The sequence below is a fragment of the Eriocheir sinensis genome, chromosome 4, assembly GCF_024679095.1.
Source record: "Eriocheir sinensis breed Jianghai 21 chromosome 4, ASM2467909v1, whole genome shotgun sequence".
In the NCBI taxonomy this organism is placed as follows: domain Eukaryota; kingdom Metazoa; phylum Arthropoda; class Malacostraca; order Decapoda; family Varunidae; genus Eriocheir; species Eriocheir sinensis.
In genome coordinates, this window is record NC_066512.1 from 19708218 (window position 1) to 19730288 (window position 22071).

Sequence of the window (22071 nt, forward strand, 5' to 3'; positions counted from 1 at the left end):
CTCTCTCTCTCTCTCTCTCTCTCTCTCTCTCTCTCTCTCCCCCCCCCCTTCCTGTTAGAGTGCGCCACGAGCTCCACCAGTGTCAGGTCAGTTGGGAATCTTCGTAAGTAAGTTTGCTGTTCGTTCATGAGGGTTGATTTTTCGTGAATTCTTTACCACGCATTTGACCTTTTATTACACACAAAGTAACACCATCACCCCCCTCCCAACACCCAACCACCTCCACTATCAACAACGAGAGCAACAGCAACAACGACAACATCACCACCAGCGTCATCATAATGTGACTGCTTCGCCTCTACTGTATAGCATCTTCAGTTCTTAGTTCAGTTGTCTGTTGTCATAGTGAAGCACTGAATAGCCGTAGCACATAGTAGCGTATATTCCTTTTCCATTGAATAATAATGCACTCAGTCGCACCCTACCACCATAGACTCGTATCACTGGGTCACCGTGGCGAGGTCTCCGTCCGGCCGTATGGGGCCTTCCGACGCCCCTTTAATTTCCTGTTTGCGCTATCTCCAAATGTTGTGCACACAGTCGCGTCTCTTTCTGCTTTTCTCTCTGCTCTCTCTAAGTGCTCTTTCAATCTATTAGGCTAACGTAGAACATCCCTTTCCTTATGGGGCCTTCCGAGTCCGACGCCCAATTAAATCCCTGTTTGCGCAATCTCTAAATGTTGTACACACAGTCGCGGCTCTTTTTCTGCTTTTCTCTGTGCCCTCTCTCAGTGCTCATTCAATCTATAAGACTAACGTTGAACTCCACTTTCATCTGATATATTTATTTATGTAATGGAAGTGTCTAAACTGGAACTGTGTTGTGGCTTTTGTGGCGTCTGATGGGCCACCACACTACTACTATTACTATAACACTCCTATTACTACTACTACTACTACTACTACTACTATTACAGTATCAGTGTATGCGAGACTGCTTGAGGTTCTTTTTTTGAGTCACCGCTGCAGCAGGTGAGTGATTAGCGTCGTGCTGTGTTACCCTTTAAAAGCATTGTTCTTCCTCCACTCTGCACGTATTTTCATGTCCTGCAAGAGGGAGTTCCCGATTATTGTTCTCTTGTTATTCCTGGTTCTTTGATGTTGCTTCTCTTATTCTCCTTATTATTTGCGATCTTTTCAATTGGGCGTGGCATGAAGGGCGTTTGTTGTGCGTCTTTGTAGTGCATCACGGGTCTTTAGCGCAGTGCAAAGCGAGTGCACGGAGGGGGAACCGTGCAGAGCGTGTATTCAGTTCTTTATTTTGATCATAAGACCGAGCTATCCATTTTACCTTGAGTGTGTGTGTGTGTGTGTGTGTGTGTGTGTGTGTGTGTGTGTGTGTGTGTGTGTGTGTGTGTGTGTGTGTGTGTGTGTGTGTGTGTGTGTGTGTGTGTCTCCTTTTCATTCTCTTTTGTCTTCCTCCATGTCAGTCACTTTGTTTTCATTCCTCTGTACTTGAGTGTGTGTGTGTGGTGGGGGGGGGTGGTCGTCTTTGTGTGTCATTATTATTATTTGTGTTTGTATTCCGATGGCGGCAAAGAAGGAAGGAGGAAAGAATCGAAGGTACGCAAGCTTTTACCATCCTTTGTGAACGCACTCGAGAGACGCCGGGCCTGGTATTGTGTGTCTGGGGGAGGGAGGGAGAGGGGGTGGAGAGAGAGAGAGAGAGAGAGAGAGAGAGAGAGAGAGAGAGAGAGAGAGAGAGAGAGAGACAGACAGACAGACAGACAGACAGACAGACAGAGAGAGAGAGAGAGAGAGAGAGAGAGAGAGAGAGAGAGAGAGAGAGAGAGAGAGAGAAAATAATGGAGATAGGAAGGATGAATAAAGAAGGGAGGAACAAGGGAGCGAGGGGAAGGGAGAGAGAAGAAATCATGCAGTGGCTCTAATGAATGATCGAAGGGAGTAATGAATGTCGATGAGATGAGGAAAGAGGAAGTAGGAGAAAGTGAGGAGCGAGGAAAGAAAGAAAATAGATAATGTAGACAAAGAAAGAAGGGAAAGAAGAGGATAGAAGAGAAAAGGAACAATGAACAAAGAGAGAAATTGATCATGAACAAGAAAGGAAGAATAGGATGGGGAAGGGAGGGAGAGAAAGGAATGGGAAAGAAGGTGGAGGAATTGAGCGAAGAAAAAAAATAAACGGTATGGATAGGAAAAAAAGAATGAAGGATAGGAAAGAGAAATGAGGAGAGTGAGATCATGGAAGGGATGAGGAAAGAGGATGGGAAAGAGGGGAGTAGAGAGGGAGAAGAGGAGGAGAGAGAGTGGGCAGGAGGAGGAGGAGTGCGGGGGTGGGAGTTAGTGCAGTTACAATAGAGTAAAGTTTTCCCTTTGAATTAAACTTGTCGGAAGAGCGGCTGGAGGCACCGAGAGGGAGGGGGGAAAGGGAGTCAGTAGTGAGAGGGAGGGAGGGGAGGGAGGAGGGTCGAAAGGATTGAGAGTGCGGGAGAGAGAGAGGGAGGGATGAAGAGGAGAGGAGAGAGGGAGGGAGGTATCAGAGGGGAGACGGAGTAGGAGGGAGGTGAGAGACGGGGAGAGGGAAGGGTAGGGGGGTGAGGTGATGGAGGGAAGGGAGAGGAGGAGGAGGAGGAGGAGGTGGAGGAGAAGGGAAAGGAAAGCGTTGTCAGTCATTCATATTCAGATCATCTCAATCACACGACCAGGGAGATGCCGAGCTATTCCCCGGCACATCTGATCTCCTCCTCCTCCTCCTCCTCCTCCTTCTCCTCCTCCTCCTTCTCCTCCTCCTCCTCCTCCTCCTCCCACTCATCTCCACTCCGCTGCCCTCTATTTCCCTGAGATTGATTGTCGGACGCTGGTGTGGTCGTGGTGGTGATAGAGTGGAGGAGGAGGAGGAGGAGGAGGAGGAGGCAAGGCTTGGTTGTAGTGTGGGAGTGGAGGTCGGGAGGGGGGCAAGGGAAGAGCCCAGTGATATTTTTCGTGTATTGACAGAATGCAAAGTTTCGTGGCCTTGAGACGCCTCTTAGCAGTATATTCTTAAGTGCATGCGAGTTAACAATTTTGTATTTCATTTTAAAGATACAGAAGACTCAAGAACCAGTGATTATAATATTAAGTTAATATACCCACGTACATAGTTACATGTCTTAACATAAAGCATGAACAAAAACAACACACACACACAAAAAAAACCGTAGGAAAGAATAAGCATTAATCGTTCACCTCTATAACTAACAGCGTCACAACTTTCTTTCCTTTTTTCTCCCTCCAAACACGGACAGATACAGAAACCTTTGCCATGACCCGTGAGAGGCTACGCATTATCATTATTTGCATAGATCGATAGGGCGGGTCACGATGGTGGTGGTGGTGGTGGTAGTAGTGGTGCTGGTGGAGTTCCAATCCCCCCTCTTCATCTCCACGCTACCATCACCACCGCCCCTTCAACTCCCCTCCCATCTACGCACAGGGTGGCGAGACATTCCCCCCTCAGCCAGCCCCCAGACTCACTCACTCTCTCTCTCTCTCTCTCTCTCTCTCTCTCTCTCTCTCTAGCCCCGCCAGGCAGTCAAACAGGTTACGTGTAAAAGACGATGCGAGATTGTTTTTGTCATTGTTTTTACAGTAAAGGAGGAGGAGGAAACGAAAAGTCTGCTGTATATGTGTTGGAAGCTCCGTTTCTCTTACTGTATGCTGTGGTGTTGGTGTATGTATGTATATATGTTTTCTCATCTGTTGTGTTTTTGGCGTATTTTCGTAGCTACACGTCCTTTTCTCATCTTACGTTGTGTTATGTATGTTCAATGTTTTCGTATACACAGTCAGCCAAGGAAAGTGAGTTACTATTATTATTATTATTATTATTATTATTATTATTATTATTATTATTATTATTATTATTATTATTATTATTATTATTATTATTATTACTTGCTTCTCTTCTCTTTTTTTTTCCCTCCTTCTCCTCCTCCTTCTACTTCACCATTTCGTTTCCTTCATTTTCCTCTCCTTTGTCCATAACAAATCTAAACTATACACCATGTACACCAAAACATTTTCATTCTCTTAAGTTTTCGTGTATATTCAATTTTATCGTCCATAGAATAGGCGTTACTTGATTTTTGCCAACGGTATATATCCTGTTTGCGTGGAGGAGGCGTAGTACCATTCCACGAAGCACTGGAAGAACTAAAGGGGTGAATGGGTACGATGGATGGTGAAGAGGGAGAGAAGCGAGGCGGCAGGGAGTGGAGAGGAGTGCAGCGGCGTGGAAGGGAGGCGGAAGAGGATGGAGAGAGGAAGGCTGGAAGGGGAATAGAGTGAGTTATGAAGTATAGGAAGAGGGCAGCGGAGTGAGAGAAGGTACGAGAGGAGAGAGTCAGGAAGAAGGGTAAGGGAATATATAGAGAGAGTGGATGAAGAGGGAATGTTGATAGAAATAGAGGGAGTAAAGAAGTAGATGGGTAAGGAAAGATAGGAGTAGGGAGGGAAGAGGAGGAAAGTTAAGGAAATGTAGGGAGAAGGGGAGTAGATGGGAGGGAGAGCTCTGGGTAAAGGGAGAGGAAAATTAAGGTAATGAAAAATAAGAAATAAAGGAAAATAAATTATAAGGAGGTAAGGATGAGAGAGACGATGGGATTTTAAACAGAAGTAGATGAAATGGAAAGGATAGAAAGAGAAAGGATGGTGAAGAAGTGTTGAGTGAATTAAAGTAGATATGTGAGAGGAAGAAGCTTAAAGGAGGAAAAGAGAAACGGAAAGTAAACCATTTATATTTGTTGGTATAGGAGAGGCATGGGCTAATATTTTCTTCCGTCTTCCATTTTTAATAACGAACTATCTCTGCTCCCCGTAAATGATGGAGGTGAAAAGGAGACTCGGTGTGAAGAAAAGACAGAGTACCCCCATCGAGTTGAGAGCAGAGAAAACGGGAACCAGGCATTTATATTAATTTTCTCAGTTGATTCACAATACATACACACACACACACACACACACACACACACACACACACACACACACACACACACACACACACACACACACACACACACACACATGCACACAAAGGTCTCTCAGTGATACTATACCTTGTGAAGAAAACATTTACTGTGCTTAACTAAAGGGGAGGGGAAGGGAAGGTCGGTAGGAAGGGGATAGATGGATAGAAAGGTGTGGAACCGAGGTGGAAGCGGAGATGGAGAAAAAAAAAGAGGAGAAGTAGGTGGCAAAAGAGAAGAAGGAAGAGATGGAGGAGCAAATGAAAGAAAATGATAATAATAATAACAAGAAGAGAAGATGAAGTAGGCTAGAAGGAGGAGGAGGAGGAGGAGGAGGAGGGCAAATAGGTATCAGGCAGGAGGAGAAAAAAGATGCAGGAGGAAGGAGACAGAATGGAGGAGGAAGGAGGAGGAGAGAGAAGGAAAAGGAAAAAGGAGACAGAGAGGAGGAGGAGTAGGAGAATGCGGTGATGTGAGTTGTTAAGGCATATTGTGAGTCTTGGTACTGATGGAGGTGTTGGTGATGGTGGTGGTGGAGGTGAAGGTGGAGATGGTGGTTGTGATGGTGGTGGTGGTGACGGTGGGGGATCACTACAACACCTCACACCATCACCTCGGCTGGTCGGTGGTCAAGCTGAGGGCCAAGTTTTGTGCTGAGCCTGACACCAGTAACTCAGCCTCTTGCCCGCCGCTGCTGAGTCGGCGTGCTGCGGCGGTCACTCAGCACCGCCTCATTTCCCCTCACCTTCACGCCCTTCATTCACCGCGCACGCCGCCACCCGACTCGCCTCACTTGTCACGTCTTCACCCCGCTCATGTCTTCCTCGGAGGCTGGTTTGCTCACCCTGATAATGCGTGTTGCGGTAACCTCGACACACACACACACACACACACACACACACACACACACAGGTCACCGCATTGCCTGAAAAGGTTATGCTTATATAAAGGCTGGCCTCTAACAATACATACAACAACATATGTAACTGTACCTAATAGGCTGTTAATAAATGTTTCAAATGTTTCAAATAAATCACTAAAGTTGGCGGTCTTGTTATATGTCAACATGCTTTCCTACTCTACCCGTTGCCTATACGTCCATGTTTCCTTATTTCTTCCCTCCTCCTCCTCCTCCTCCTCCTCCTCCTCCTCCTCCTCCTCCTCCTCCCCTTCACACCAACACCACCCACAAGTTCTCGATAAGTTTTCGTCAATTCTGAAAAGTTGAGCCACATGTGTGTTAGTTCCTCCCGCTTCCCTCCCTCCCTCCCTCCCTCTCTCTCTCCTCACTCCTCTCCTTCTCCCTCTTCTCTCCAGCCTCTTTTTCTTCCCTCTCTTCATGATGCCTCTTTCTTGCCTCCTCGTTTTGTCTCCATTTCATCCCCTTTCCTCCATCCCTGTCTCCTAATATATCTTCAGGTTCTCAATGGTTTCCCTCCTCCCTGTCTTCCTTCGTCAGTTTGTGTTATTCCTCTCCCTCCTCTTTTCCGTTCCTCTTTCTACGTAAAACAAACGTTTACTTTAATTTTCTGTAGACCTTCATTTTCCTACACATAGCATCTCTTATGTCTTTTGCAGTTTACTTTTTCATACTTTTTTTTCTGCTATTCCCTTTTCTTCCATTGCAGCTCATTCTCTTCTCTCCTCTCCTCAACCTTTGCAGCTCTCCGTACCTCTCTTGGCATCCTTCCTTTTCTTCTGCAGGTCTTTCTCTTCTTCTGCAGAGCTCGTTTCTTTCCCCAAACTGCGCTCTTCTTCTTCTCCTTTTTCTTTTTCTTCTTCTTCTTCTTGTTCTTCTTGTTCTTCTTGTTCTTCTTGTTCTTGTTCTTGTTCTTGTTCTTGTTCTTCTTCTTGTTCTTCCTCTTGTTCTTGTTCTTGTTCTTCTTCTTGTTCTTGTTCTTGTTCTTGTTCTTGTTCTTGTTCTTCTTCTTGTTCTTCCTCTTGTTCTTGTTCTTGTTCTTCTTCTTGTTCTTGTTCTTGTTCTTCTTCTTGTTCTTCTTCTTGTTCTTCTTCTTGTTCTTGTTCTTGTTCTTCTTCTTGTTCTTGTTCTTTTTGTTCTTCTTCCTTCACCTCGCCGGGCCAGCCTCCTTTCTTTCTTCACCCTTTGATTTTCCAATGAGGCTCCTCCATAATTCGTCTCCTTTTTCTTCCTCTTCCTTCTCCTCCTTCTCCTCCTCTTTTTCTTTCTCTTCCTTCTCCTCCTCTTTTTCTTTCTCTTCCTCCTCTTCCTTCTTCTTATCTTCTCCCTCTTCTTTGTCATTATTTTCTTTTTGATCTTGTTATCGTTTTTTTTTTGTTTTCTTCTTGTTCTTGTTCTTATATGTATTGTTCTTTTATTTTTGTTGTTTCTTCTCCCCTTCCTTCTCTTCCTCCTCCTTCTTGCTCTCCTCCTCTTCCTCCTCCTTCTCCCCCTCCTCCTTCTCCTCCTCCTCTTCCTCTTCCATGCCGTCCTCGTCCTAGTCCTAGTCCTATTCCTATTCCTCCTCCTCCTCCTCAGTCAACGAGACACTGCAGACTCGTTAAGATTAGCCTCAAGTTTTGATGTTAATTGTCCAGAGTCTCAAGTTGTTAGCAATGAGACTTGGGGGGGGGGGAGGGGGGGGGGCAGAGAGAGAGAGAGAGAGAGAGAGAGAGAGAGAGAGAGAGAGAGAGAGAGGATGTCTTCCGTTACTCTCCATTACTCAAATTCTGTGTCGAATTTTAGGAAAATTTACGGTAATTTGGTGACGGACAATCCATCACGCGAAGGGTTGGAAGAACCGCTGACAGGAGGAGGAGGAGGAGGAGGAGGAGGAGGAGGAGGAGGAGGAGGAGGAGGAGGAAGAGAGAAAGAGAAAGGGAAAGGGAAAGAGGATGAGGAGGATGAGGGTGAGGAGAAGTAGAAGAAGAGGAAGAAAAAGAAGACGAGAAAAAAGGAAGGAAGAAGAAGAAGAAAGAAGAAGAAATAACAAGGACAAGAAAGAAGAGGAAGAAGGAGAAGAAAGAAGAAAAAATAAGAAATATGAAAGATAAGAGAAAAAAATGACTATAATAAACTCCAATGATGATAAAGAGAAAAATGAAACTCTAAAACTATTCCGCAAGAAGCTAAGATTAAAGGCTTCACCGATCGGAAAGGGAGGAAGAAGCTGAAGGAGGAAAAAATGCAAAAAACGACGTAAAAGTTAACATGTCGGAAGGAGGAGGAGGAGAATAAGGGGAAGAAAGAAGAAAGGAGAAAAAAAAGAGGAAAAAAGTACACGAGGAAGCGAGAGAGGAAGGATCAAGGACCAATGAGTGTTGTGATGACGAGGGAAACAAATGGACGAGTGGAAGAGTGGAGGGATTAGTGGCAACAGGAGGAGGAGGGGGAGGGGGAAGCGTTTGACGTGGAATAAGGAAGATAAAGAAGGAAAAAGGAAACGAGAGAGGAAAGAAATGGATGAGGAAGGGGCAGAAATAAAGGAGGCATGCATTCCTGGCGTAGTAGTAACTGGGAGATGTAGTTAGCATTATTATTATTATTATTATTATTATTATTATTATTATTATTATTATTATTATAGAAAATAAAAAAAGGAACAGAAAGAGAAAAAGAAGGAAGAAATAAAAAAAGAGAAAGGAAAAGAGGAAGAAAAGAGAAATAAAAAGAAATAAAAAAAAGAAAAAGAAAAAGAAAAAGAAAGAGGAATAGGAGGAAGAGGAGTATTTGCAGACAGAGGAGGAGGATCAGCTATAGGCGAACGTGTATACAGGATCAGCCGGGACGGCATCACATTGAGTAGCGAGCGCCCCGTGTGCCGCGTGGAGGGCCGGGCCGGGGCGTCCAGACCGGATATTACGCGGCAGGAGTGCGTCCCCTTCCTGGAGACTCAATCTGGAGTGTAAACGATCCACGCCCACCGCTAGCAGTTACCTCCTCTCCTCCCCGCCCTTCTGCATCTCTCTGCCTCCTCTCTCTCAGTCCTGTTCCGCTGTGTGTCCCGACCTCCTCATTCTTGCCCGTCCTCCTCTGTCTCCTCATTTCCTCCAATTTATGTTCCTTTTTCTCCTACCTTCCCCGTTCTTCTACCTCCCTCTTCCTCATTGGGTTCCCATCTCCGTCCTTTACTTCCTCATTCATTCCCCAATACTTTTCCGCTCCCATTATCTCTTGTATCGTTCTTTCTCTTTCCCTCCTTTAATTCCTCTTTTCTTCCATCTTCACTCTTTCCTTCCACCCTTCCTTTCTGTCATCCTTTCTTCCTTCACATTAATTCTTCATTTATGGATATTTTTACCGCCGTCGTAGACGCCGATCAACAGATTGTCCATCTTCTTGTTGTTGTTGTTCTCTTCAAGTTGTTTTCCTGGCCTACCCATGCATTGTAGACATGACATTGTATAATAACATTTGTTAGCCCTGATGAACCCTACAACATGGCATTATAAACAAAGTCAGCTATTTTCATTTTTACGTAAAGTCTTGGCCTGGGGCGCCGGTAGGCCTTCATAGTAGGGCCTGATGGTCGGCTCCAGCCCGTTGTGGCGCAGGCAAGTCTTTATAGTGGCGCCATCTTTTCAGCATTTTGCATTTTAGACACCTAGTTACATAATATAAATTGTTGGGGGTGTGTTGGAGGGTCATGCGACGCCGACTTAGCACGGTTTTTGTGCTATTAACACTTGCTCTTCTTTTGCGTTCCTGTTCAGATTCCGTACTCTCCTTCCATCCATCTTTCCTCCATCCCTTTCATCTATCCTTTCCTACCTGGTTCCTTATTTTTCTGTTCAACTCCCTTCTTTCCTCCATTTTTCCCTATTTTCCCTTTCCTACTCCGTGTGCATTTGTACATTGTCCTTAAGCTCCTCTTTTCCCTTCTATTCCAACCCTTTTTCCTACCTCACAGTTTTTATCTTTATCCTATCCACTACTTCATCTCCATCGTCCATTCTTTATTCTCCCTCTATTTACTTTTATTTCCATCTCGTTCCTTCCTCCCTCACCCAGTCTCGTGCTTGTATTTTTATCCCGCTTCGTAAATTAATGCATCTTGTTCGTTTAGAAGTTCCCATCCGTGGACGAAGCGAAGGCCTGCCAGGGAGCGTAAGAATGTAAAGAGTCCACAAAGGGAAGGCGTCTGTTTGCATAAATCTCCATATCCCCGCAAACCTCAGCAACACGCCGCCACGCCTTGCTCGGCTCCGTCTGCTCCTCGGCTGCCTGTGAAGACTCGTGCCTGGCCTGCGTGTTGGGGGGCTGATGAAGGGAGTTTGTGTGTGTTGAGAGTTGAGAGTCGTGACTGGATTTGTGAGAGACTAGTAATCCTTCGTCTTCCTTCCACCCTTAATTAATATTCCCTTTTTTATCCTCCTTACTTCCTCTTCCCCATTCCATTTTCAAGTCCATCCCTCTCTTCCTCTTTTCCTCCTTTCCTCCTCTTCCATTACATTTTTCAAGTCCACCACTCTCTTCCTCTCTTCCTCTTCCATTCATTTCTTCAAGTTCACCACTTTTCCTCTCTTCCTCCTTCCCTCCTCTTCCATTCCATCCTTCATGTCCATCCCTCTCTTCCTATCTCCCTCCTTTCCTCCTCTTCCATTCCATTCTTCAAGTTCACCACTTTTCCTCTCTTCCTCCTTCCCTCCTCTTCCATTCCATCCTTCATGTCCATCCCTCTCTTCCTATCTCCCTCCTTTCCTCCTCTTCCATTACATTCTTCAAGTTCACTTCTCTATTCCTCTCTTTCTCCTTAAGTACCTTCTCTTCCATTTTAGTCTTCTTCTTCCCCCTTTCCTCCCTCTCTTCCGGCTACCAATCTTCCTCTAATCCAAATATTTGATCAACAGGATACATTTCGAGGGATACTTGTACCTTGCGTCCCATCAACTTCTTTTCCTCTGCTATATCAATTTCCGTTTAAGGAGATGTTAAAATTTATGAAGGAAAGAGGCTCCCACTTTCTTTCTGTTAACGTGGCAGTATATTGTTTAAGAGAAAGAGGTTATTCGTCTTAATTAAATGCATACTTATAACATTTCTGGGTTATTCTGGCTTTGCTCTTACCTCCATCACCAAAGCCACCACCACCACCACCACCACCACCGCCGCCGCCGCCGCCAGCAGCCTCGTTGTCACAATATTGCATTACGTCAGGTTTGTCCTTCGCTGTGCCAATCTTTGTCTCGCGTCGCGTTCACATTGCTCGAGCCATAATGGTGCTCTTAACACTATCCATCAAGGTATTTGTCGTGTGTGTGTGTGTGTGTGTGTGTGTGTGTGTGTGTGTGTGTGTGTGTGTGTGTGTGTGTGTGTTCTATCGTATGTGTATGTGTGTGTGTCAGTGTTAGTCCATGAGTGTGTGTGTGTGTATGTGTGTGTGTGTGTGTGTGTGTGTGTGTGTGTGTGTGTGTGTGTGTGTGTGTGTGTGTACGCAACGTTATGAGGGGACCAACGGACGCCACATGACGGACAGGTTGTCTGACCCGTGACAGCAGCCAACACCCCCTCTTTCCTCCCTCTGTCGACCCCCTCCCTTTCCTCCCTCCCTCCCTCCATTACTAATTCCCTCCCGCAATACCTCCCTTCCTTCCATTCTTCTCCCCGTCCCTCCCTCTCTCAGTTCCTCAATTCCTTCCTTCCTTCCTCCTTCCATTCCTCTCTCTTCGTCTTTGCTTCCTCTCACCTTTCCTCACCTTTACTTTTTATTATCTGTCTCTTACCTGTCCTTTTCCCTTTCTCTACCGCCCTTCCTCCTCCTCCTCCTCCTCCTCCTCCTCCTCCACTCCTAACCTCCAACGCTATTAGTAACCTCCCATTTCATTCTGGCAGGATCAGCACGAGAGAGAGAGAGAGAGAGAGAGAGAGAGAGAGAGAGAGAGAGAGAGAGAGAGAGAGAGAGAGAGAGAGAGAGAGACTTAATTTGATTGCGGCATGTAATCCTTCTGTTATTCACTTAGGAACATTGGCTTTATTCATGTCTGTCTAGTTCTTTTTTTTCTCTCCTTTTTCCTTCCTCGTTGAATTCACTAATTTTTTTACCCCCTTTAATTTGTGCAGTCTTGTATGTGTCTTCATTTCTCTCACTTTTGACTAATTTATTTTTCCTAGTGACTGTGATGTGCAATGGCGTGTGTGTGTGTGTGTGTGTGTGTGTGTGTGTGTGTGTGTGTGTGTGTGTGTGTGTGTGTGTGTGTGTGTGACAGTGATGGGCGTGGCTGATGTTAGTGTTTCTGGTGCGGGCAAAGGTTTATTTAGTAGTGGTGGAGGTGGATCTGGTAATGGCAGTAGGTGGTATTATTGAAAGTGAGTGGAGGTGGAGATGGTGTGGGTTGGCTAATATGCTCATGACATGGGTAGACACGGTGGATGATGCATTACTGGGAGATGTGATGGAGGTGGAGGTGGCAGCGGCAAAATAGTGGAAATAGTTGTAACAGTAGCAGCAGCACCAGTAGTAGAAGTTGCCCTAGTAGTAGTAGTAGTAGTAGTAGTAGTAGTAGTAGTTGCTGTTATAATAAGTTGTTTTGGTGGTGGTGACGATGATGATGAATGTGGTGGTGGTAGTTACTGTGGTTGTGGTGTTTATAGTGATAGTGGCGTGTGATACTGCAATGTTAGTGGGTGTGATGATCGCCGTGAAAGAGAAAGAGTACGTGCTGTTGGTGGTGATAAATATTGCTTGTTGCTTTTGTTGTGATTGAAAAAAGATGTTATTGGTGGTGGTGGTGGTTGTGGTTTTGGCGTGGGTGGTGGTGTTGGTGGCAGTGGCGGTGGTTATGACGTGGGTGGTATTGGTGGTGGTGATTTTGGCGTGGGTGGAGGTGGTGATGCTGCTGATTTTGACGTGGGTTGTGGTGGTGGTGGTGGTGGTGATTTTGGCGTGGGTGGTGCACATTCAATTCCGCAGCAGCACCACCAGCCCGCCAGCCACACCGTCCATGTATCACACACACTTTTAGGGGCCGGGCCGGGCGCTGCAACACGATGACTAATGACCGCCAGCCAGGGACACGCACCGCCGCCCCTTACCCCTTACCCCTCGCCCCTTACCCCATACTCCTTACCCTTCACACCCCGGAGCCTGCCATTAACCCTCACTCTCCTACATGAACCCTTTCTTCTCCGCTCTCTTCTATATGCACTCACCTCCTCTCTGTCTCTAACCAATTTTCTGTAGGCTACTTATTCATATCTATTTCACAGAACAACGCGTCATATACTCTCTTCCCATTCCCTTTCATACCCATTTAGTCCTTCAATTAACATCTCTTCTCCCTGTACTCCTTCTTTTCTTCATCCTCTTCCGACACCTCAGCACACACCCTTTCACCAAGTTCCCATCATATCCCACTACCTGCCCTCTGTTCATACTCCCCTATTAGCACCTCCTTCCCGTTCCTGCACTCTCCCATATGCACCTCTCACATCGCACCTTCCTTTCCAAGCCCTATATTCACGCTCCTACAAGTTTAACCTTCCTATACTTCTTTTACTCTCTTATCCATCTTCTCTCTCTCCTCACTTCATTGATATCTACTTCCCCCCGACATTTTTATTTTCCCTCGATCTCTCTTTCTCTTCCACCCTAGAATGGTTACCTACTTCACCCTTATTTTACCTTCACCTTCTTAGCTCACCCAATACACCTACCTTTCTTCAATCATCACACTTCTCCGGTACCTTTTCCCTACACTTTCTTTTCCCTTAACTCCTCTTTCTCTTCCACGCTAGAATGATCCCTTACCTCACCCATCTTCCACTTTTACCATCTTACCTCACTCAACTCACGCTCTTCCCTGCTGTCCCGCCGTCTAGCTACACATACGTACCTTCCCTTTCCTCGCTGCGTCCCCGTCCCTGGCTGACGCGACCCCTCGTTGACTGGCCAAACCTCCGAGTCAGCAGGTTCCCAGGTTTATATGGTGCTCAGGCTCGTTCGTTACTCTGTTGGTGGCGCTGCGGTGGCCTTAGCTCCTGAGTGTGTTGACGTGTAGTGGTACTGAGGACTTGATGGTTGTGTTGAGTTGGATGAAGGAATCCAACACTTGTACGGAGATTTAAGTGGTTCTGATTGTTTTATTTTCATAGATGTCACCATTATTTTTTTTGGTTGAGGAATTTATGAGTAACTTGTATGTTTAGGTTTTGTTTGTCTCTTTATATTAGTTCATGATGTGATTCGTGCTATAAAGATAACTGTGTATGCTTGAAGTAATAATGTGAAAAAATAGCAAATTCTTTTTTTCTTGTATAAAGGAAAAGGGCAAGTGAAGTACTGGAAGCATTTTTTAGCTGGTGAGGTCGAGCGCTTGTCTAATATTCGTTCTTCGAGGATAGAATTATCGGTGTCTAGAGGTGAAGGAAAATAATCAAAAGCGGGATAAAGAACATTGTTATTTTGTGATTATATTTTACTAATTTACTTACTATTAGTTTATAATTATACATATGTTTTACTCATGAAACTCTCCCTAACTTTCGAACATGTGAGCACGCACTTACACACACACACACACACGCACACACACACACACACACACACACACACACACACTCACACACACTGCTACAAAACACTACAGTTCACTACACTACACCCTACAGCCTAGCCTCTACACTACACACTACGGTTCATACCTGTGTACCTGCTTCTGAGTAGTTCCCTGATTATTCACCCACCGCGGCGGGTGATTACTACACTACCTTGCATAGAGAAGTGAATCGGGGGCTGCCGGACTCCGCCCCTCCTGTTTATGTACCTTATAGAGACCCCATCCTTCCCCTCCACTTAGTCAACACACACACACACACACACACACATACAGATAAAGGGTTGTAGGGGATATTGTATGATTCTGTGTTATTTATGTATGCTTGTGTGTGTGTGTGTGTGTGTGTGTGTGTGTGTGTGTGTGTGTGTGTGTGAGGGGCATGGAAAAGGGGTCGTTGCATTAATTCCTTATAAATATTAAAACCTTAAGAACCTTGGCTACCGATGAGAGAGAGAGAGAGAGAGAGAGAGAGAGAGAGAGAGAGAGAGAGAGAGAGAGAGAGAGAGAGAGAGAGAGAGAGAGAGATTAAAGCCATCGGATAATCTTTCCCTACCGTATTATAAGATTTCAACAACCTTATGGCTAAACTTGGCGACGAGGGCGAGGAAGAAGTAACTAAGAGAGATGGCGTGCGTGACTGACCGTGAGGAAGTGAATGAAAGAATGAGGATGATGATGATAGAACGAGGTGAAGATGGATGAGAGGGAGAAATGAAAAGTGTAGAAAAAAGGCTAAACTTGTAGGAGAGCGTAAATATTGGGCTTGAAAAAAAATGTCCGCTGTAGAAGGTGCATAGGGGAGAGTGCATGAATTGGAAGGAGGTGCGAATTTTTATATTTTTTTTACAACAAAGGAGACAGCTCAAGGGCACACAAAAAAAGGAAACAATAATAATAAAAATGCCCGCTACTCGCTGCTCCTATAACAAGAATCAAAAGAGGTGGCCGAAAGAGAGGTCAATTTCGGGAGAAGAGGTGTCCTGATACGGGAGTATGAATAGAAGGCAGGGCGTGGGATATGATGGGAACTTGGTGAGGGGATGTGAGTTGAAGGGGTGTGGGAAAAGGAGGAGGAAAAGAGGAAACTGATGTTGCATTCCACTAGTATTGATGGAGTGAGTGAAGTTTGATGGAGAGTCAATGGAGAGAGAAAAGGGGCATGCTTAATGGAATGTTTAATTCTAAGGTCTTAGCCGCATGCTTCTTTATCTCTAGGAGAACCTTTGGAAGAAGAACGATAGTGTATGTGTATTAGCTTATATAGGGATGCAACGGGAAGGTTTCTGTATGTAAAGGACCTTAAGCTAAAGCCAGTCGTTCACAGAATACAGCCTTTGGAGTGAGTGGAGGTGGTGTATGAATATCTATAGCTTTACATGCACTCCTTGATAGTGATATTACGGAAGATAAGTGTGTGAGGGACCCTAAGCTAAAGTCATCTAAAGGCAGACAGTTGATGAAGGTGAGGGGGCTGACGAAGGCTGTTGTGGGCCTCATAACGTTGCAAGCAGTCCATTAGCAGATAGCTGAGGCTGCTGTTGAGGTCCAGGGTTTCTGAGGCAGGCTAAGGGCACTGCAGGCCAAGTCGTGACCTTCGGGGTGGGGCCTTGGCTATGGCGTGCTGACGGAGAGGTGTGCGATGCGGCGTTCACCACACCTCGGGGAAGTCAGTATCGTCACATCCTCCTCCCAGGCTGTCTCCCTGACGCGTAGTTGAGGCAGGAGACCCCCTGGTCCTGCCCGCCGCTCCTCGGTCTCCGGCTGAGTCGCCCACGCCCACACCCCGCCCAGCACCTCCTTCCTGAAATATGTAACACGACTACTTAAATATTTCCCCTCTCAATCATTCATGGCACTACAGAGCAAGGCCAGACCAAGGAAACCAAGGGAACCACCACACTCAATACCACAAGGTAAGGTCAGAACAAAGATATCAGCATATTTGATGCCACAAAGTAAGGTCATCTTTGGGAGGTCAGCATACACGGTAACGCAAAGCCATACTAGGAAGAAGAGGAAAGTCATCGTGCGGAAGTCAACACCCATGGAACTACAAAGCATGATCGTCATCATGATATCAGCACACTCGGTATCACGAAGCGAAGTCATCACAAGCAAGTCAACATACTAGGGAATAGAGAGCAAAATTAGACCAGAGAATTCAGCGTTCCCAGTGAAAGAAAGCAAAATCTTCGTATGGAAATAACTATACTTGATAAAACTAAGCAAAGTCATCGCAGGGATAGCAACATGCAGCGTGTGGCCTTAAAGGGTCATCGGTACTCACCTGACCCAGCGCGTGGAGTCAGCCACCGGCGTGGGGGTGAGGGTGACCCGCCACCACTGGCCCTGGACGCTCACCGACGCGCCCTCTGGGGAAGGAGAGGCTGGTCAAGTGTGCGTGTGTGTGTGTGTGTGTGTGTGTGTGTGTGTGTGTGTGTGTGTGCATGAGTTTGCTTGCTTGTTGATGGTGTCCACTGTCATATTTTTTGTCAATGGCGTCACAGACTTACCAAGCGATGTGGTGTAGTTTGAGAAGTTTGCTAAGGAGGACAGGCGTGGCGGCAGGGAGGCAGCAGCCGCGCCGACGTGTACCCCGCTGTCTTCATATTCTAAGATATCATACTCTTCATCCATATCTGTAACTGAAGGTTTTGGTTGCAAATTACTACAGATTTAAGTACACATAATCTTTTTCCTCAATTTATCAACTCATTATTGTGCATTGAACTTTCGTGTAGTCCCAGCCTTTTAGATTAGGCCTTTGGTGCCATAGCAAGGATTCAAAGCGGGAACAACTGTCTGTAGCCGCAACGATACTCGACTCGTGCATGTCCAGTTCTCTGCCATACTCACTTGGTGGGGTTGGCTTTCTTAGGAAGCATTTGACCCGAAGAGCATCACACGCCTGAAGAAGGGTAGAGAGGATTGTTGTTAGCTCCTGACTCTCGCACGTCCAGGCGGGCATCAAGGCGGGGTCAATGAGTGTCTCTTGGGAACGCGAGGAGGGATCGAGGCGATGACTTGGTCGGAAGTCACATGGATAGTTAATTACGACCCCAGAGGGCAGGTGGAGGTGGACCAGGTGCCGTTGCCTGGCAAGGGGTCTCCACAGATCTGCAACTCTTCTTAGCTCACGTTTCTGCTGGCGTGGGTCGGCGGCCTCCTGCCATGAAGGTTCCAGAGCTGCCTGCAGAAACATGGCGTCTGGACATACCGCGGCGCCGTGCTGGTGGGGCGCCGCCTTGGCGTGGATCTCCAGGAACATCTCCGGGAAGAGCAGGTGGTCGGCTGTAACATTCTCGGGCCAGCTAAGGGATGCCAGTGCCGCGGTCCGCATGACCAGCGGGCCCTCGAGGGCCTGGCAGAGCTGGCATTCATGTACCGAGGCGTCGTAACCTCGAACGTACGCAAGCTGACCATGAGCGTCCCTTACCTGCAGGCATCCCGCCCTCCACCGCCCGTCTGCACCCCTGATGGAGCCCCCCACCGCCCACACGCCCACCCACTCCGCCACCCACACCAGCCTCTCCAGCCGCGAGTGGTGGCTGAGTTGAGTCAAGTTGGAGGCAAGAAATACGTACGGCGTCTTTACTCGCCCCAGCGCCTTAGCAAGAGCCTGTGTCACTGAGGGCGTGGGCGTTTCGATCACGAGGTTGTCTTTACTTTGTACATCAGCGTCCGTGATGAGCAACAGCGGCAGGCCGGGGTAGATGCGCTCAAAGTTTGAAAGGAGGATTTTAAGGTATTTCGTCTCCACGTCCCAGAGCACCGCCGTCACCACCTCCCTCAAGGGTGCGGCGGAGCAGGGGACGCGTGTGAAGCCCTGCACATAGCGCGGGTAGCCCACCTTGGAACCGAGGAACCTTTCCTGGCAGGCCAACCGTCCGTTGGGCTGCCCTGGCGCAGCCAACAAGGACGCCTCGGTCTGCTTGGTGTCATCGTCATCATCGGTGGAATCGAAGAGTGGCAGATGCAGGACGGAGGCCAGGTGCCGCAGCAGTGTTCGGGTACCCAGCAGGTGGGCGCGTAGGGCGGGGGGCGCCAGGGGCTGGTCCAGACGGTTCAGGGCGGCCACTACCTGCCGCAGGGGTCCCTGGAACACCCGCCAGTAGTTCCCCGGAGGACCATGTCGGGACAGGCACTCCTCGCAGGCACCAGGACTGCCGCCCTTCCACTGAGGTCCGGAATCATCCACCGCCTCCTCCACGTGCCTGCAGGAAGATTGTGCAGGTCAGCAAGGGGGCATCGCCTTCCTGGGCGTAACATAGGCAACCAGGACTGTGAGGGAAGATTTACCTGTGGGAGGACGTCGGGGAAGTGAGGGTGAGGGAGATGAGCAGCAGCGTCCAGGAGCAGGAGGCCAGGCACAGCAAGACCAGCTGCACGGCCGCCTGCCACGTCTCCCGCGAGCACCAGGCGGGCCCGCAGCTCCCACGCCCGCGGCACAACCCGCCATCTGCGCCCGCCTCTGTAAAAGGGGAATGAGAAATGAAATAGATTCGGTTCATGGCTCAGAATTCACTGAGGTGGCTGCACAGATAAATTGTGTCGATGGACAGGGAGGTCAAGGGTTGAATGTTATAGAACCAGGTAAAAGAAGGCTGCCTGTTGGACACCGGCAGGAGGGTTAGTGCATCCGCGGCCCTATGACCACCCAGTGTGGGTCTCTTTCTGGACCAAATGCTACTGAAAAAGAAAGACAAAACACAAACAGGATGAAGACGATAGATCAAGGTATTCAAAGACTGCGTCGTCTCTGCCATCCAGACGGCATCGCTCGCCCCGCAGAGCAGCACAAAGAGTCAGGAAGAGGCGCGCAAGACTGATAACGTTGGCCTGTTCCCTGCAGGCCACGCCAACACAAAGTTGAGGTCAAGTGCTCCTCCTCAATGGAAAGGAAACCTCGCCGGAGATTAATGCGTCCTCCTCCCTCTTGTCCCCCCCTGTGGCCTTCTCCCCTGTAGCGCCTCCCCACACACGACACCCTTCCTGCTCCTCCTCCTTCCTCACCGTCGCCGCCGCCGCCGCTCCAATACTTCAACGGCCATTTGCATGCTCATTACCATATCTCGGGCGCGTCTTCATGCCCGCTGGTCTGGATTGGACGGGCCAGAAACAACTGTTACTCATGCCGGGAATGGCGGGGTGACAACCGGCGTGTGTGTGTGTGTGTGTGTGTGTGTGTGTGTGTGTGTGTGTGTGTGTGTGTGTGTGTGCTTCTCTGAATATATATAGGAAAGTCCGAACATATAAGAATTTTGTATGCTAATATTTGTTTCTATATTACCAAGATATGACATTAAGTAGGAAAAATAATAGATGGTATTAGCCACGTTATGCATATACATGGTGTGTGTGTGTGTGTGTGTGTGTGTGTGTGTGTGTTTTAGCTTGCATGCGTGCGTGGAGGCAGGTCATTGCAATAGACTGAGGCAATACAGGGAGGTCACGTCGCGCTGTAGTCTTGGAAAAGGACCTTGAGTGTTATCTGCGACAGCCTATCAGTGAGAGCCTGGCTTGGGGACGGTGAGGAGGATGGGAGACAGGGGGAGGGGGAAGGGAGAGGAGGGAAGGCTAGGAAAGGGGGACGGGGAAAGAGGTAAGACAGGGAGATAACTGTCTACGCTAAGGCTTGGGAGGGAGGGAGGAAAGGAAGGAAGAATGGGGAGGGGAAGGAAGAGAAATTGGAAAAAAGGTGGAGAAAGAGTGTGGTGGTGAATATAATCGGATGAAGAGTTGGGTTGTCGTGGGAATGTGGGTGGACGGTGCAAATACTCACGTTAGCTATTGAATAAAAGGAGATATTGCAAAAAAAAAAATAAGTGACAGCAAAAGGATAGGAAGGAGGAGGACGAGGAAAAGAACAAGGACAATGAGGAGGAGGAGAGGGAGGTAGACGAGGACAAGGACGAGGCGGTGAACGAGAACGAGAACGAGAACAAATACAAATACAAGGAGGAGGACGAGAACAAGAAAAAGAACAATGAGGAACAGAATGAGGAGGAGGAACAGGAAGAGGACGAGAACGAAAACGAGACCGAGAAGAAAAAGGAGAATGAGAGCAAGGACACGGAGGAGGACGAGGACGAGGACGAGCAAGAGGAGGAGAAAGAAGAAGAAGAAGAAGAAGAAGAAGAAGAAAGAAAAAGAAAAAGAAGAGGAAGAATAGGAGAAAGGAGAAGAAAAAGAAAAAGAAGAAGAAGAAGAAGAAGAAAGAAAAAGAAAAAGAAAAAGAAGAGGAAGAATAGGAGAAAGGAGAAGAAGAAGAAGAAGAAGAAAAAGAAGAAGAAGAAGAAGAAGAAGAAGAAGAGTAGGAGAAAGGGGAAGAAAAAGAAGAAGAGGAGGAAGAGTAAGCAAGCGAAGAAAAGCGGCGGGTTGAGCAATGTCTCCGCGGATCTTGGTATTCCAGGATTTACCCAATTGGAGGCGCGGGCTGGGCCGGGGCAATATTAGGGGGAGGCGACGGGCGCCCTTTTGCATACGTATGAGCTTCTTCTTCCCTTTAGTTCCTAAGCTTTTATTAATCGTATTCACGTGTCTCCCTCCCCGGTGTTCCCTCCCTATCACCACCCTCCTCCTCCTCGTCTTCTTCCTCCTCCTCCTCCACCGCTACTTCCCGTCTCATCGCGTCCTATTTACTCCTACTTCCTCTTTCTCTTTTTTTTCTGGCCTTTTCTTTTTTTCATTCGCTTTTTTTCTCGATTCCCTTTTATTGCGTTTTTATTTTCCTCCCGTTATTTACATTATTTTTAGACTTTTTTTTTACCATACTCGCTTCTTTTCTTCCACCCTTTCATTCTACTCTTCTTCTACTTGTCCTCTTCTCTCCTACTCCCTTTTTCGTAATCCTTTCCCTCTCTTTCCATTCTTCCTTCCACTTGTCCTTTTTTCCCAACTCATATTCTCTTCCTTTTCTTCCAGTTCTTTTCATTTTCCTTCCATTTCTATTTTTTTCCAACTCCTTTTTTTCCGTCTTCCATTTTAACCCTATTCTTCCTCTCTACCGATTGTCGCATTCCCCTTCCCCCGTCCATTAAAGTGGTAGAGGCGGGCATTGAGGCGTGGGGGAATGCTGGCCAGTGTGTGTGTCGCTTTCATAACGAGAAGGAAAGTTAATAACGTGGAAATACGCATCACGCAGCCTACGTCCGCTGGTTGGTATATCTCTTGTGAATGTCTGGGGTGGAGTGAGTAAGCTGTGGTGGGGTGACGCTGATTGGTGGTGGCGGTGGTGGCTGAAGTGATTGTTTGTGCTTCTTCTAATCCTAAGCTGTAAATATTTCAACAAGTTTGATGAATTCACTCGGCTCAGACTTGTATAGTTAAGAAAATGAGCTAATTTACATGAGCGCGCGCACACACACACACACACACACACACACACACACACACACACACACACACACACTCAGGGTTGATTATAATAAAGGAGTTCAATAGATCATCTTATGCTACGAAAGAAGAGCAAAATATATGGCAAGGAGGAGGAGGAGGAGGAGGAGGAGGAGGAGGAGGAGGAGGAGGAGGAGGAGGAGGAGAAAAAGAAGAAGGAGGTGATAAAGGAAAAAAAGAAGGAGGATGAGAAGGAGAAG

The 22071-nt window shown here is 47.2% G+C and overlaps 1 protein-coding gene and 1 long non-coding RNA gene across 4 annotated transcripts in view; one reads left to right on the forward strand and one right to left on the reverse strand.

Moving 5' to 3' along the window:
• The window catches only part of LOC127009660 (uncharacterized), a 196798-nt gene that overhangs the window by 20701 nt on the left and 154026 nt on the right, over nucleotides 1-22071 (forward strand). The gene's annotated exons all lie outside the window — the stretch shown is intronic.
• LOC127009643 (uncharacterized) overlaps nucleotides 14684-22071 on the reverse strand; it is a 48250-nt gene continuing 40862 nt past the window's right edge. For all 3 annotated transcript variants that reach the window (XM_050882906.1, XM_050882899.1, XM_050882914.1), the window contains exons 3-7: nucleotides 18776-18947; nucleotides 17333-18690; nucleotides 16990-17121; nucleotides 16764-16848; nucleotides 14684-16277 (exon numbers count right to left, since the gene is read on the reverse strand). In XM_050882906.1, coding sequence (XP_050738863.1) covers nucleotides 16088-16277; nucleotides 16764-16848; nucleotides 16990-17121; nucleotides 17333-18690; nucleotides 18776-18947 — 1937 coding nt within the window. In that variant the 3' untranslated portion in view covers nucleotides 14684-16087. The remainder of the gene's footprint in view (nucleotides 16278-16763; nucleotides 16849-16989; nucleotides 17122-17332; nucleotides 18691-18775; nucleotides 18948-22071) is intronic.